Source organism: Rhinichthys klamathensis, unplaced genomic scaffold, assembly GCF_029890125.1.
Source record: "Rhinichthys klamathensis goyatoka isolate OS25496 unplaced genomic scaffold, OSU_Roscu_1.1 h1tg000029l_1, whole genome shotgun sequence".
Classification (NCBI taxonomy): domain Eukaryota; kingdom Metazoa; phylum Chordata; class Actinopteri; order Cypriniformes; family Leuciscidae; genus Rhinichthys; species Rhinichthys klamathensis.
In genome coordinates, this window is record NW_026606579.1 from 732040 (window position 1) to 746613 (window position 14574).

Here is a 14574-nt window from a genome sequence, read left to right on the forward strand (position 1 = left end):
GACGTCAGATCAGAGGCGCTTTGATTGGCTAACATCGGCGCCCGTCATTTGGCTGCGCCCAAAAGTCCATCCCTCCTCATTTGCATATGAGTAGCAGTTTCCGGTAGAATTCTTCGGAAGCATGGCTGCCATCGGGGTGCACTTTGGATACACATGTGCCTGTGTTGCGGTATTTAAGGTGAATTTGTTATGAGTATACATCATTTTAATTAGTTGAATAATCGCAAATATGCCGAAAATGAAATAAAATATCTAATAGTCCTTGTTAATGGTGCTGAATATATGATGGGGTGACCTGCAAACCATACCAGATAAAAAAAAACCCATTATAATAGGTGTAATTGTTTTCATATAGGATGGACGAGCAGATGTTGTGGCCAATGATGCAGGGGACAGAGTCACTCCAGCTGTGGTCGCATATAGAGACACTGAACAGGTAATTTACCAGCATTTCGGGGAATGGAATAATAATCAGTGAGTCTACGTTACAGCTCTCTCATCAGCACCAAACACAGAGAGACTTTAATACATGTGTGAAATAGAAACTTAAACCCTTAACTGCAAAACATATCTTTAGTGTAGTGAATAGTATGACCGACTGCATTTTATTTGTATTGCGTAGTGTTTTCATTTTTGATTATGTTAGTGTATTTTTTGGTTGCTATTACACTAATTCCCTAATGTGATACATTTGTAATATAAAATAATATATATGATCCAGCTGTTTTTTTTGTTGTTGATAAAAGTGCCCAAAACTTCTCTAAATCCTGCCTGACAAGTTTTTATTGTATTTGTAAAATCCATTTCAATATTTAAAATTTTGTTTTTAGAAAAATTAAGGTAATGTTTTGACTCAATTTGGTTGTTTGTTTGTTTAATTCAAATGAAGCAAGGATGCCAGGCATGAGATGGTCTGATGGTTTTGTCTCATTCATTTGTTTTTCTAGATCGTGGGAATCGCCGCTAAACAGGGCCGAATACGAAATGCCACCAATACGGTTGTCAAAGTTAAGCAGATCCTTGGCAGACGGTATTTATTTTCATATTTACACAAACATGCAATAATGCTGTAGATAATTCAGTGCATAACATTTATTAAGAATATTTTACCATCAAAGTAGCAATATCTTAAATAAAAGCATTTATATAAGTAATAATAATATAAATTCATTGAACTTGTGTATTTGACAGCTTTGATGACCCAGATGCTCAGGCACACAAAGAAGAAAGCAAATGCATTGTAAGTACATGCTGTTCTTAAAGGGATAGTTCACCCTAAAATGAAAATTAAGTCATCATTTACTAACCCTGGTGTTGTTCTAATGCCTTATGCCCATCTTTCTTTTTCAGACCCCAAAAGGAGAATTTTTAAAAAACGTGTCCATATAATGGCAGTTAATATCAACCAGCATCAAGCTTTTTTTAAAAATACACAGAAGCATCACAGAATAGTCTCAATTGTCGTATATTCCAATTGTTCTGGGAGTGTATGATAGGGTTTAGTGAACAACTTGTGTTCTTTTTCTGGGCGAGTTGGGTTGGACTGCGGCGCTAATAGAGTCTCACGAAACCACAAAAGATCAGGATTTTCGTTAAATACATTAAATTTTTGTTTGGTTTTCATCAAACCCTATCATACACTCTCAGAACAGTTGGAATATACGGTACGTGTCACACTGGACCGTTCTGTGATACCTTTGCATCTTTTTTTAAAGGGTCATGAATCCCCAAACCAAATTTTATGAGATTTTTACAGAGGTATGTGTGTTGAACACCATTGAAGACAATGTTAGCATCAGTTAGATTTAATAGTAGGGTTAAAATGGTTAAATTTGCTTTTTTTGTCTTCCGGGTTTAAAATCTTCATCGTGACGTGGCAGTGCACTGTGAGTGCGTTGATGACTCATTGGTGTCTCATAACTATTAATGAGTTTTCATATCCTGTGAGAAGACAGCGTCTCTTAATTATTCATGACACCACGTGGATCTTTCCAATGACAGACATGTCAAACTGTGATATCGCGTAGTAGATGAGAGAGGCAATCATGGGACGTACGCAAGTGTTTGTTTTCATGGTGCAAAAATCCAATTGGGTTGAATATGTTTCCCCGCGATGCTGCCCGGGCTAGACTCTGGCTCCGGACGGTTGGTTTTCCATCAACCACAGACACATCTAAACGTGTGTGCCGCAAACATTTTTCTCGAGAGAGCTTCGAGAATTTGAGAATGGTGGACTTCGCCTTGTTGACAACCAATGCAGGTTGCGTCTTGCGAGTGATGCGGTACCAAGTCCCGAGGACTTTTCTATCCCTTCAGAGGTGTGTGTGTCTAAAATGAGAAGTCATCCACCTCCACAGAGCCGTCTTTATTATAGGGGTTCAGGGGGCGCGTAGATCTAGGCTATGCACGGAACGTTTTTTTTTTAAGCGGAAAATTAATAATTTTCAAATATATGTATTTATAGTGTCTATAAACAACTATATATTTTATAATGACAATATAATTATACATGTAGCCTACATTAATATGTTCTCAGTAGAATTACGATTACTGAAGGCTAATGTAGCAGGGCATTCAGTTACTTTTGAAAGGACAATAATAAAGTGTCGTATTTCATAAGACTTTAACTTTGCCAGCTATAAAAAAAAATCTAGCATTTCCTCACGTTTTACCACTGCTTTTAGTGACAGTCGATATGCATGGGATACTGGCGATGACAGTGATGGCCATACCACACCCCTTCTCACAGCCATCCACGCCCATTTAAGTTGCATTTTGCAAAAAGATTGTGAGCTAGACTTGAGCTGAAAGAGGGGGGTTTCATGACCCTTTAAAAGCTTGATGCTGGTCGTTTAAAACAATTCTCCTTTTGTGGCATACGGCATTAGAACAACACTAGTTTGAGTACCGTAAATGATGACTTGATTTTCATTTATGATCTATTTACTATATACCATCCCTTTAAATACTGACAGATGGGGAAAAAAACACAACAGTAGCCATAAAAACTGCACCATTTTCTTATTTAAGAGGTGTGTATTTTCTCACTCGTTCCCAGGTTGTCAGCAAGAGTGACCTGCCCAGATATGAAATCGACACGGGAGAGACAACCAAGTATGTGTCGCCTGAAGATGTAGCTAAATTGATCTTCCATAAAATGAAAGGTATTGTCTGAATGCTTCATTTTCTTTCATAGTCAGTATGTTTAATGTGAACCACTGATAATCGTTTCATGTTCCCTGCAGAGACGGCTCAGTCAGCCTTGGGTTCGGATGTGAAAGATGCTGTCATAACGGTGCCTTTTGAGTTTGGAGAGATGCAGAAGAATGCTCTAAGGTATGTACTTGAAGTGTCTGTAAAACATCTTACAATGAATTCAGATGATGTAACAAGGTTATCTAACTCCAGAAGCTGTGTCTGGGGAGAGGTTTTATAACAATCAGAGCTGTGTTGTAGGCAAGCTGCAGAAAGTGCCGGGTTCGACGTGCTGAGGCTGATACACGAACCCTCTGCTGCCCTTCTAGCTTATGGGATCGGACAGGACTCATCGTTGGGAAAAAGGTACAGAGTTTGTGCGTCGTCCGAGTCGAGCTGTTTCTTTGAGCTCCTCAGAAGCCTCATTCTCCTTTCTCTTTTCAAACAGTCATGTCCTGGTGTACAAACTCGGAGGCACGTCGCTCAGCGTCACCGTCCTGGAGGTGAACAGTGGAATGTACCGTGTCCTCACGACACAGACCGATCACAGGACGGGAGGAGAGAGCTTCACACATGAGCTCGCACAGCACCTCGCCGCCGAGTTCAAAAAGTCAGTTGAAGTCCAGTGCTTCACATTTGTTATGTTGTGATTGCGCTTATAATGGAAGTGGTTTTGTTTTGAAGACACTGTACTGGGTACGGTTGCCAAGCAACCTCATAACATCTTATATTGGCTATTTTACACTTTGAAGTGGCTCATTTAGTCATATTCATATTGTTTTACTTTCTGAGTTTTATTTTTTTATTTTTAACTCCAGTGTTATATAAAGCAGTGTTTTTTAGTACTGGTGCCAAACTTCTCATTTATGAATCTGCTATTATATATATATATTTTTTTTTTGATCAGATGCAATGAAGCACCTTTTAATTGTAAAGTTTAATTAAAAAGTTTTAATAGTTTATTATCAGAAAATAGATAATAGATATATTATCTATTTAAATTTTAAAGTAAAGTTTAATTAAAAAGTTTTAATAGTTTATTATCAGAAAATAGATATATTATCTATTTAAATTTTAAAGTAAATATTAAATAAATATTTAATATAATATAACTGTATATTATATTACATATTTATTTCATATTTACTGTTCAAAACTTTGGGGTTGGTAAGATATTTAAAAAAGTATTTGATCAGAAATACGGTAAAAACAGTAATATTGTAAAATATTATAACAATTTAAACGATTTTCTATTGTAATTTAATTTATTCCTGTGATCAAAGCTGAATTTTCAGCGTCATTACTCCAGTGTCACATGATCCTTCAGAAATCATTCTAATATTCTGATTTGCTGCTTAAGAAACATGTATTTATTATCTATGTATTGCTGCTTAATATTTTAGTGGAAACCATGAGACATTTCTTCAGGATTCTTTGATGAAAAGAAAGTTCGGAAGAACAGCATTTATTTGAAATAGAAATCATTTGTAACAATATAATTGTCTTTACTGTCACTTTTAATAAATGAAATGCATCCTTGCTGAATACAAATAAAAAAGCTGACTGACCTCAAAATTCAATGATATTATATAATATTTTTAAACATATTTGATGTTTTGATGTTATTTTATTTGATTACATGCATGTCACTCTTATTTTGTTTGTCATGTGTGTCTCCAGGACTTATAAACAGGATGTGACGGGAAACCCCAGGGCGATGCTCAAGCTCATGAATGGTGCTGATTTGGCCAAGCACACTCTCTCCACCCTGAGTAGTGCCAACTGCTTTGTGGACTCGCTTTATGACGGCATGGATTTTGAGTGTAATGTGTCCAGGTGAGCTGAAGTTATTTGCAATCAAATCAGTATTACAAAGAAAATGGCACCTGTTGCATCTATACATGTCATATATGCTTCTGTCCTAGAGCCCGTTTTGAGCTGATATGCTCCAGCCTCTTTACTAAGAGCATTCAGCCAATTAAAAGTCTCCTCGAGCAAGTAAACCTGTCCACCTCTGATGTCAACAAGGTAAAACAACTTTTTAAAGGGGTTCATATTATGCTCTTTTACAAAGTATTGATTTTGTTTTTGTGGATTACTAGAATAGGTTTTCATGCTTGAATGTGATAGAGAGAATAACTTGTTTCTTTGGAGGGACTTTGTGCTTTAGAACTATGCAGACCTGTTTCATGCTCAAACAGCAACATTACACACTAAAAAAAGATGAACATGTAAAAAAACATGAGGTCTTCTTTAATAGAGTTGTGTGACCAGCTATTGATTTTATTCCATATTTCATGCATGAAAAAAAAACAATTTTGTCATTAGTAGTGCTTAGCCTTTTAGAGGCAATTAAAACAAAATTCCCTGTCCAACTAGTAGATTATTTTGGTGTTTTACATCTAATTATAGCGAGAAAAACTTTGGCGTCCCAAAACCTTGAATACCGTTTTAAACCAGTTCGTATTCTCTCTAAGGTGGTTTTGTGCGGAGGATCAGCTCGTATCCCGAAGTTGCAACAGATGATCAGGGATTTGTTCCCAGACGTGGAGCTACTGAACTCCATTCCCCCGGACGAGGTGATTCCGGTCGGTGCTGCCATGCAGGCGGGCATCCTGGTCGGAAAAGACAGCCTGGCACTCGGAGAAGATTCCATCACTGTGGATTGCTGTGCCAGCGACATCACGGTTAAGGTGGGGAACTTCAAATGATTAATAGTGCTTCGTTTTAGGGCAGTGGTTCTCAATCTTGGTCCTAGGGAGCCACTGCTCTGCACATTTTATATGTCTCCTTTATCTGAGACACCCACTTCAGTTAATAAAGCTCTTTCCTAACGAGCTGATGATCTGAATCAGGTGTGTTAAATGAGGGAGACATACAAACTGTGCAGAGCAGTGGCTCCCTAGGACCAGGATTGAGAACCACTGTTTTAGGGTCTTTTAGCACAAAATAGCATATTGATCAGTAGATTGTGTCTTGGTCTTTCAGGAAGTGGATGACTCCGGAGCGGAGGTTTTCACAGTTTTGTTTCCATCTGGCACACCTCTCCCTGCCCGCTGTCAGCACACGCTGCAGGGTCCTGGCAGTCTGTCGTCAGTGAGTCTGGAGCTGTACCAGGCACAGCAACCAATCGCACAGGTTGGCTCCCCTTTTAACAGACATTTCAGTACAAGCCTAAAATTACCGTAAATGAGATATTCAGCTTGTATTGTGCACTATGATTTCATTTTAGGCTTACTGGTTTATTTTTCTAGATTGTACTTCGAGACCTGGAACCTAAAGAGGAGCTGCATGACTTTGTCACAGTGCTGACAATGAAGAGGTAATGTGATAAATGAATACTTTCATTAATACTGGATGGATAAAATCGAGATTATGATTCTCGCACGATTCTGAACAGACAACTAAACGAAATAACATGCAATTTATTAGAGGTTCTGACAAAATATTAATTTCTGCAGTCTATTTAAAAATATTTAAGTAATTTCAATTATTTAAAAAAAAAATCCATCTGAATGAATGATTCAATGACTCACTCGTAAAGACTTGTTTCATTCCTGGATGAATCAGCGTTTTGAGCAAATCTCTTGAATGATTCAATGACACCCACTTGTTGCCACCTACTGGTATAATGTAATTAATGAATCTTTATTTGATATTTACTCTATTTTGATCGCTTCCATAGACATCTGTGTTTATATCCGAACTATAAACTTTTATCCCAACACTTCTGTGATAATTTAAATTATCGTAACAGAAATATATAAAAAGATATACGGAGATATGATAGTGTGGTTGAAAAGAGTAAAGACTGAAGCTGTTTCATGCTTGCTCTCTCTGGATCAGCGCCAACATCAACGCAGATCTGAATGCTCCGTTGTGATTGTATTTATCAAAGGTTTAATAGACACAGGTGAATCGTTGTGATTTAGGAATAAGATAGCGTGGGTGTTTGAACTGAGATTGCGATCTGTTAAAGAGTAATCTATATATTTTCTAGCTTGTGTGTGTACTATAAGTTCATTAATATCACCCAGTCTTACTCAACTATTCAAAGCTCTTTTCCTGATGTGTGTTTATTTTTCAGAGACGGTTCACTGCACGTTACGTGCACAGAGTTGGGAAGCGGCAGATCCGAGGCCATAACCATAGAAACAGCTGCTGCTGCAGCGTCTTAACCTTCAATCGTGCTGTCAACATAATTCCATACACTAACCTAAACACCTGCATCTCATGCTGTTTGAGGTTTTCCATTGCTCTAGATTCCTCTAGAGATTAACCAAACAAGAACTTGAACATGTTTGCTTCAGTTCAAGGAATAGCTCACCCATAAAGGAAAATGTTTTACTTGTTCTCATGTTGTATTTTTCTTTGGAACATACAAGTAGAATTGTTCTGCAGCTTTTGGTTTACAACAACCATTCATAGTTTCAAAAAGATGGACCAGGAAGTGTTTTGTCCTTTTCGGGTTTGGAATATGAGGGTAAGTAAATAATGACAGAATTTTCTTGTATGGGTGAGCTATCCTTTTAAAATGAATATCCAGTTTTATAGCTTTTTCTTTTTTTTCTTTTTTTTTTACCTGCAGTCATTTGGTTCATGCCTGTTGTCTGACCAGCAGGTTTACTGTAGTTGTTCTTACCATGTGCCTTTATGTACCTGCATCACACCATTTGATTAGTCATGAGTTCATGTGACAGGCAAAATGATTGGTGGATTTTGCTGATACCATTTAAAGCATGCACAACCTCATCAGACTGAAGAATTTCAGGTTGTAGACTGAGAAGCAGGTGGTGTTGTACAGGGAAGAGTTGTCTTTGTGTGGCTCACTGATGCTAATCTGGTGCAGTCACAGCGAGCAGGTGCAAAATTATCGTTTAAAAAGCTGTCATCTGTAACTAGTATGCAATAAAGATCACTGAACGCAATAAACCCAGAGTTTATTTTCAGTACAGGTACTTGCTACATTCATGTTTGTCAAGTTGGAATATTTGCACTTAGATGATTTAACATTTTAAAAACCAACCAGAACTTGTAATTCCAAGTTGGAATTTTATGAAAGTTCATTCAATTCATTATTTATTTGTAGAGCACATTTAAAAACAACCCATGGTTGACCAAAGTGCTGAACAGGACAAAATAATCAATACAAGGATATAGTACAATTGCAAGTGGAGTCAGTATGAATACAGGCATACTAAAATAAATAACACATAGAATACAATACAGTTACAGGTTAAGAAAGTAGATTAAGGATCAGCATTAAGAAAGTGTCTTTTGATTTGAAGGTGGCAACTGACGACTCTATTCTAATTGATAATGGTAGGGAATTCCATAATTTGGGGCCTGCTATTTCAAAGGCTCGGTCACCTCGATGTTTCAGTCTCGATCGATGTACAGAGAGCAAACCAAGGTTACTAGACCTAAGAGACCTGGGTGGGTTGTGGTAGTGTAGTAGGTCCGATAGGTACCCCGGTGCTAGGCCGTGTAATGATTTAAAAACAAAAATTAAAATTTTGAACTATTTTCTTTCTGACTGGTATCCAATTTAGAGAGGTTAGAATCGGCGTAATGTGATCGAACTTTCGACTACCAGTCAGCAGCCTGGCAGCAGCATTTTGTACTAATTGGAGGCGCCCAATTGATGATTGGTTAGCTCCAAAATAAAGTGAATTACAATATTCTAGTCGTGAAGTGACAAACGCATGAATAACTATTTTTAATTCTTAGAAGAGAGAAAAGATTTTACTTTTGCGAGACGTCGTAAATGAAAGAAACAGGATTTAACAACAGTTAATTTGTTGATCAAACTTAAGGCCTGAATCAAACAGGAAACCTAGATTTTTTGCTGATGAAGTAACATGAGGATTTAACTCATCAAGATCTAAAGTACCAGAGTCATAGCGATCATTTGGTCCAAACAGTATTACTTCAGTTTTGTTTTCATTAAAGGCTAAAACATTTTGTGTAAGCCATAGCTTCACTTCCTGAAAACAGGCAAGAAGGACTTCTAAAGAACTTGAGTTGTTTTGCTTAAATGGAAAGTACAATCGGGTGTCGTCGGCATATAAATGAAACGACACTCCGTGTTTAGAGAAAATAGAACCCAGTGGTAACAGATAAAGAGAGAATAATATCGGAGCTAGAATGGATCCCTGAGGTACACCGCGGGAAAGATGTGCTGCTGAGGAAGTGCAATTTTCAATACATACAGAGAATGTTCTATTAGTTAAAAAAGACTGAAACCAATTTAAAACAGTGCCATGAATGTCTAAATTCTTCAGTCTAAAAATAAGGGTTGAGTGATCCACCATATCGAAGGCAGAGCTCAGATCTAAGAGGACCAGGGCAACAGCACTCCCAGCATCCGTAGCCAGCATAATATGCTTGGAAAGTTCCAAGCATCTCTTACTTGAGCGCCATTGCATTGTGTAAAAGTAACTAAAATGGCCTTGACATATTTCTGTTTAATATAACCAGTTACCTAGTGTGCTTATATTTTTACACTCATTTAGCACTTGGCAAGTTTTAATTTTATGAAATCTTTGGGTTGCCATCTTATAATTCCTACACAATGTGAACGTTGTTATTTTAGTATTTATATAGTATTATTTTGATTTTGTCATTTTAACTTTTAATATTTTTGATGTGTGCTTTTGTAGCATTTCATTTTTGGTTTCATTCATTTTGGTGCTTAAACTTGATTTCAATTAATTGCCAAGGCATTTCTATTTCTTTTGTTTTAAGTTTTATTTTTTAATGTTTTCTTAACTAGAACAACAGAAAACATTGTACGCATTTGCTTGAGGAATTTAATTAAAGTATTCAGCATTTATAAAGGTACAAAACTGCATGAGGTAAGCTGTCGTACAACAAACCAAAAAAATAAATACTCGAGTAAACAAACATGAAATTAATAAATTTGTCTTATGACCACTTCCTCCCCTGCTGCCAACTTCCTGTACAGGTCCTTCAGGTCTTCTGGCTGTGGGACTTTTGAACCTGGTGTTGGTGGAAGCTCAAAATCTGATGACACCTGAGAGTCTGATTTCGGCTCCACGGCTTCTCCCGTCTTCTGTTCAGTGTCAATCCCATCCCGGTTACTCTGCTCACTAACAACGGCTTTATTTTCATCCACTTGGACAAGAACGGTGTCCATTTGACTGAGGCTCTCCATTCCTGCATCTGATATATGAGTGGACTGAGAGGAAGTCATGTGAACGGAGCTCTTGTCATCCTCATCTTCATCCTGAAACAGCTCAGGCGATTGGGACGCTGTGTTTTCGGTGGCTGTGTTGTGGCTGTTCTGACTGTTATCCAACTCGCTCTCGTCCGTCAACACCGGTTCTGCCGTGAAGAACTTTTCCCAACAAGGCTGAGCAGCTTTGGATTGGGACGGGTCCAAACGAGTCAGTTTTGAGCATGGCATTTCTGTGCAAGATGGAGGAGCAAGACCAGATGGGTGAGGTACAGGAGATTGCTCAGGATCATCTTCATCGTCGTCATCATCATCATTTGATTCAGTGCAGTCCATGTAATTGGACGAGTGTGCGGAGGGACAGGTCTGTATGAGGGAGTACATTTGGTCTGTATCATGAGAATCTTTATTAGGACTACGTGGTTGTGCACTAATGGCAATCTTGGTCAGATCAACCACTCTCGTCTTCCGCCACCTCGGAGCCGTGGAAACCTCATCAAACAAGTCGTCATTACTGTCTGAGCCTTGGCAGAAAGAAATGTATAAGCAATAGTAACCGTTTTAATGATGAATAATAGAAATAGTTTTAATAATGTAAACTGTTTCTACCTTCTGATGTGCATCTCTTTCTGGTTCTTTTAAGGGTTCCAAGCGGTTTGTAGACCATCTCGTCCCTTTCAGTATGTTTTCTACACAATGGCTTCAACCTGAATTTAAAAATATTATTTTATAGTAAGTATCTAATGACAACATAAAAAAAAAAAAAGAAGGATCAGTCCTTACAGATCTGTGACGTCCTCCAGTGTCTTGCCCAATGGAATGACATTAGGGTAGATGTTAACAGGACCAATGTAGGATAGAAAGTCCTTAACCTAGTCAAAGGAAATAGAAACGGGCTTATGATATCCTAACCCTGTGTATGCCGTCATGTATGAAAAATATTTTAAGTGGGATTTCTCTTACTTCCAAGTAAGAGGAATGAAAAGAAAAGCATGCTCTGTAGGAACTGCTCCCCATCCTAAAAAGAGAGACAGTCAATAAATAAATGTAATTTTACTATATATATATATATATATACACATTTAAAGTAATTTTTATTATATATAGAATTTTTAAATCAAATATATAATTTTATAATATAAATATAAAAATGTATATTTATTACCATTTTTCATATTGTACATTATAACGTGATGCTAAATTCACTTCTAACAAAATATTACCAAGATTTTTTAGTGTTTTATTTAGATGGTATACGATTTAAGTGTACGTTTACACAACGATGTATGTCAAAACGATCCCCATTCACGGACCGCAAAAAAACTACTAAAAAAAGCTGTATTCTGCTGCCAGGCCAGTAGTTGGCGATGTCACTTTGTAAAGAAACTACGCACCTGTAGACTGAACACGTAATACGCATGCGCATGATGTCACCGTTTTCACGAATATGCGTGTTTGTAGTTTAAATGGAGACAATAGTGGTATTGTTATCAAAAACTTGCACTTTGAAACCCGTTTTCAGGCCCCCAAAATGCCGTTGTTGTGTAAATGAACGGCCAAAACTCAAAGAAAAGCGTTGTCATGTAAAAAATAAAAAAAACTGTCCATAACATGAAAATAATTATCTGCACCCAGAATGTTTATATTGGTGCATCATGACTCACTTGACAATGACCGAGGTCTTTCTGGTCCGTTCTCCAAACCATATTGTTGAGGGTTTGATGCTGATAATGTTCAGAGGAATGCCGTCTGGAGCCGTGGTGCCGCACGGTAACCTGTTCGCCCTGAAGAACTCCTCATCCTGTGGATAAAGCCTCAGATGTGATCTCCGTTTACAACTACTCATTCAGGACGTATATGACGATGTCATGATGCAAAGGATGAGCCTACCTTGGGGTGCCTACAAGCGTGGATCTGCGTTGCCCGGTTGGTGGTCACATGACACAGAATTTCAGGCATTTTTTTGAACATTTCCAAGCTGTTCACATGTATCTGTAGTGGAGAAACTGTTAATGTTTTCAAAACTAGGCAGAAAGAATTAGTTAAAAAAAATCATTGACCTGTGAGCTGAACTCTTGTCCCAAGTTGGTAAAGAGGTACTCGTAACCATACGCTGCCTTACAGTTTAACCAAACCACATGGTACGGACTCTGACAGATCCAGTCCTGGATCAGCTGTCTTATCCCTGTTAAACAAGCCTCCTAAAACAGTGGGAAAACAGTTATGGAAAGATACAACCGCCTCAAGTCTGTTTGATATAATCCAGGTATGTGTAAATGCTTACCCTGCTAGGGATCTGATGGTACTTGGGATCAAAGAATGTGGTATCGATATACACACTCTTAATGTCTTTTACCCTGCAACACAAACATTTGAACTGTCTTATTATCTACAAAATGTGTTGTATTTAAATATCTGATATCTGAATACCTTTCTCCAGAGTGCAAGTACTCCATTCTTGCAGCATCTCCGACAGCCAGTCTGAAGTCCCCTGTGTAGAGCACTGTACCCTGAGCACCCTCAAACAGAAACCTTTGATGAGAGTTTCAAGCCATGATTACATCAAAATGGACTCTATTTACATTCTTAATGCATGTTCCGGTTGCTTACATGACCGATCCTGGACAGTGTCCGGCTGTGAGCAGAGTTACAACAACATCCTCTGACTGAAGAGAAAAAATAAATACCGTACAAATTCAGATCAACTCAAAAACACTAAACAAAAGAATAAACTAGGAGCTAAACGCCCACCTCTCCAGTGGTTTCATCTGTCAGAGATATGTGCGTTGGACTGTCCAGCTCCAGGGGCACCTAGTTTGTAATGGACATGTTCTCGTATCAGGCTGTTTAACGGTTAGCAAAACGATTTACGGAAAATTGCATGGCTGAAATGAATACTTACAATGTGATCTTCCCAGAATGCATATTTTGGGTTACTAAGCAGGAGCTCCTTTGTGACAAATGAGCAGTACAGCTTCACTGTTAAACTATGAAAGACAATGAGTTTGTCAATGTCTTGTCAAATATATACAGTGGTGATAAGAGTACCCTGAGAACTACAAATTACAAAGTAGCCAAAAAAATACTTAAGTAGAGTAACTAATTACATTTACTCAAATACTATATATATATATATATATACTTTACATAAATTAAAACACTAAAACTGTTTTTGCTTGAGTGAATTTGGCATCACAATGTTATATTGTACAGTATGAAAAATGGATATACATTTTTAGTTAATATTAAATAAAGATATCGTTTAAACATTAGATAACGGCAAAGTACATTTCAATGTAAAAGCAGAATAAACACGCTTACATTTTGTACATAAAAATACAAAAAGAAAATTATGACAATATCTATATACCTTAGACAATGTTCATAAATATATAGTATAATACTGCAGCATCATAGTATGTATGTAAACTGAAAAAAAAGCTTGTTTATAAAAAATAAAAGTATATAAACAACAAATTGAACTGACACAGACACACACACATAATATATATATATATATATATTAGTTTATAATAAATACATTTAAACTTAAAAATTAAGGACAAAGCCAAAGTTTATGTAAACTTTTATAAACTATGACGTTATGAACAAATGTTTGATAAGAAAAGGACATGACTTGGAATATAACAACCATCACTCACCTTAACTTCAGTTTTCTCTTCAGGAAAGGTCCTTTCAACCCTTTCATATGATCTGTTAAACATAAACATCAACAGATATGTCAGAACAGTGATCATAATCATAGCAAACCAATTTAGCCATTCATGCTGCCTGGAAAGTGCATAACCAGGTTCTGATGCGATGTCCATATATATATATGTGCACCTTTATGGCAGTGAGAGAGGAAATAAGCTCTGGCGTGCAAATTCTCCCTGTCAAATCGGTCCAGGGAGATGGTGGGATATTCCTTCATGCGTCCAGCAAACGAGCTCATGCTGACTGCACTGAGTTTGAGCTGATGAGGAACTCAAAATCCCCCTGAGACCTCAGGACATCACTGCCCAAAGTCTTTCTGGGCTCGAGTCGCAGACAGCAGCACCCCTGTTCCCTGCATCTGTCTTTCCTCCTCCTGGCATCGCTTTGGTATGAAACCACGTGAGTCGGAAACAAACATCGGTAACCTGATAGTGTAAATTGTACAGCGACATCTAATGGACTAA

The 14574-nt window shown here is 37.5% G+C and overlaps 2 protein-coding genes across 3 annotated transcripts; one reads left to right on the forward strand and one right to left on the reverse strand.

Moving 5' to 3' along the window:
• Positions 1 to 34: 34 nt before the first annotated feature.
• hspa14 (heat shock protein 14) lies at positions 35 to 7556 on the forward strand. The gene is made up of 14 exons (XM_056245177.1): positions 35 to 178; positions 356 to 436; positions 948 to 1030; positions 1192 to 1240; positions 3059 to 3164; positions 3246 to 3336; positions 3457 to 3561; positions 3644 to 3805; positions 4876 to 5031; positions 5121 to 5223; positions 5673 to 5888; positions 6184 to 6333; positions 6450 to 6517; positions 7283 to 7556. The coding sequence occupies exons 1-14, from the start codon at positions 122 to 124 to the stop codon at positions 7371 to 7373; spliced, it is 1518 nt and encodes a 505-aa protein (XP_056101152.1). The 5' UTR covers positions 35 to 121; the 3' UTR covers positions 7374 to 7556.
• Positions 7557 to 9990: 2434 nt separating this feature from the next.
• Positions 9991 to 14540, reverse strand: dclre1c (DNA cross-link repair 1C, PSO2 homolog (S. cerevisiae)). Of its 2 annotated transcripts, XM_056245175.1 has the most exons (14): positions 14240 to 14533; positions 14056 to 14107; positions 13296 to 13380; positions 13145 to 13204; positions 13004 to 13059; positions 12824 to 12925; positions 12678 to 12750; positions 12454 to 12594; positions 12284 to 12385; positions 12058 to 12194; positions 11357 to 11411; positions 11177 to 11265; positions 11003 to 11100; positions 9991 to 10917 (listed from the first exon to the last, which is right to left on the reverse strand). In XM_056245175.1, exons 1-14 carry the CDS (start codon positions 14346 to 14348, stop codon positions 10109 to 10111), a joined length of 1968 nt encoding a protein of 655 aa, XP_056101150.1. In that variant the 5' UTR covers positions 14349 to 14533; the 3' UTR covers positions 9991 to 10108. The 2 variants fall into 2 exon arrangements, with proteins under 2 accessions (XP_056101150.1, XP_056101151.1); XM_056245176.1 differs by lacking the exon at positions 12284 to 12385 and having other exon boundaries at positions 14240 to 14540.
• Positions 14541 to 14574: the final 34 nt, after the last annotated feature.

Bases quoted from the DNA above. Each gene is read 5' to 3' on its own strand.
- hspa14 (XM_056245177.1), top strand. From the start codon at position 122: ATGGCTGCCATCGGGGTGCACTTTGGATACACATGTGCCTGTGTTGCG. The intron at 1,241-3,058 runs GTAAGTACATGC...ACTCGTTCCCAG, and splicing joins AAGAAGAAAGCAAATGCATT to GTTGTCAGCAAGAGTGACCT. The intron at 6,518-7,282 runs GTAATGTGATAA...TTTATTTTTCAG, and splicing joins ACAGTGCTGACAATGAAGAG to AGACGGTTCACTGCACGTTA.
- dclre1c (XM_056245175.1), bottom strand. From the start codon at position 14,348: ATGAGCTCGTTTGCTGGACGCATGAAGGAATATCCCACCATCTCCCTG. The intron at 12,926-13,003 runs GTAAGCAACCGG...CTCTCATCAAAG, and splicing joins CACTGTCCAGGATCGGTCAT to GTTTCTGTTTGAGGGTGCTC. The intron at 11,266-11,356 runs GTAAGAGAAATC...TCCTTTGACTAG, and splicing joins TTCATTCCTCTTACTTGGAA to GTTAAGGACTTTCTATCCTA.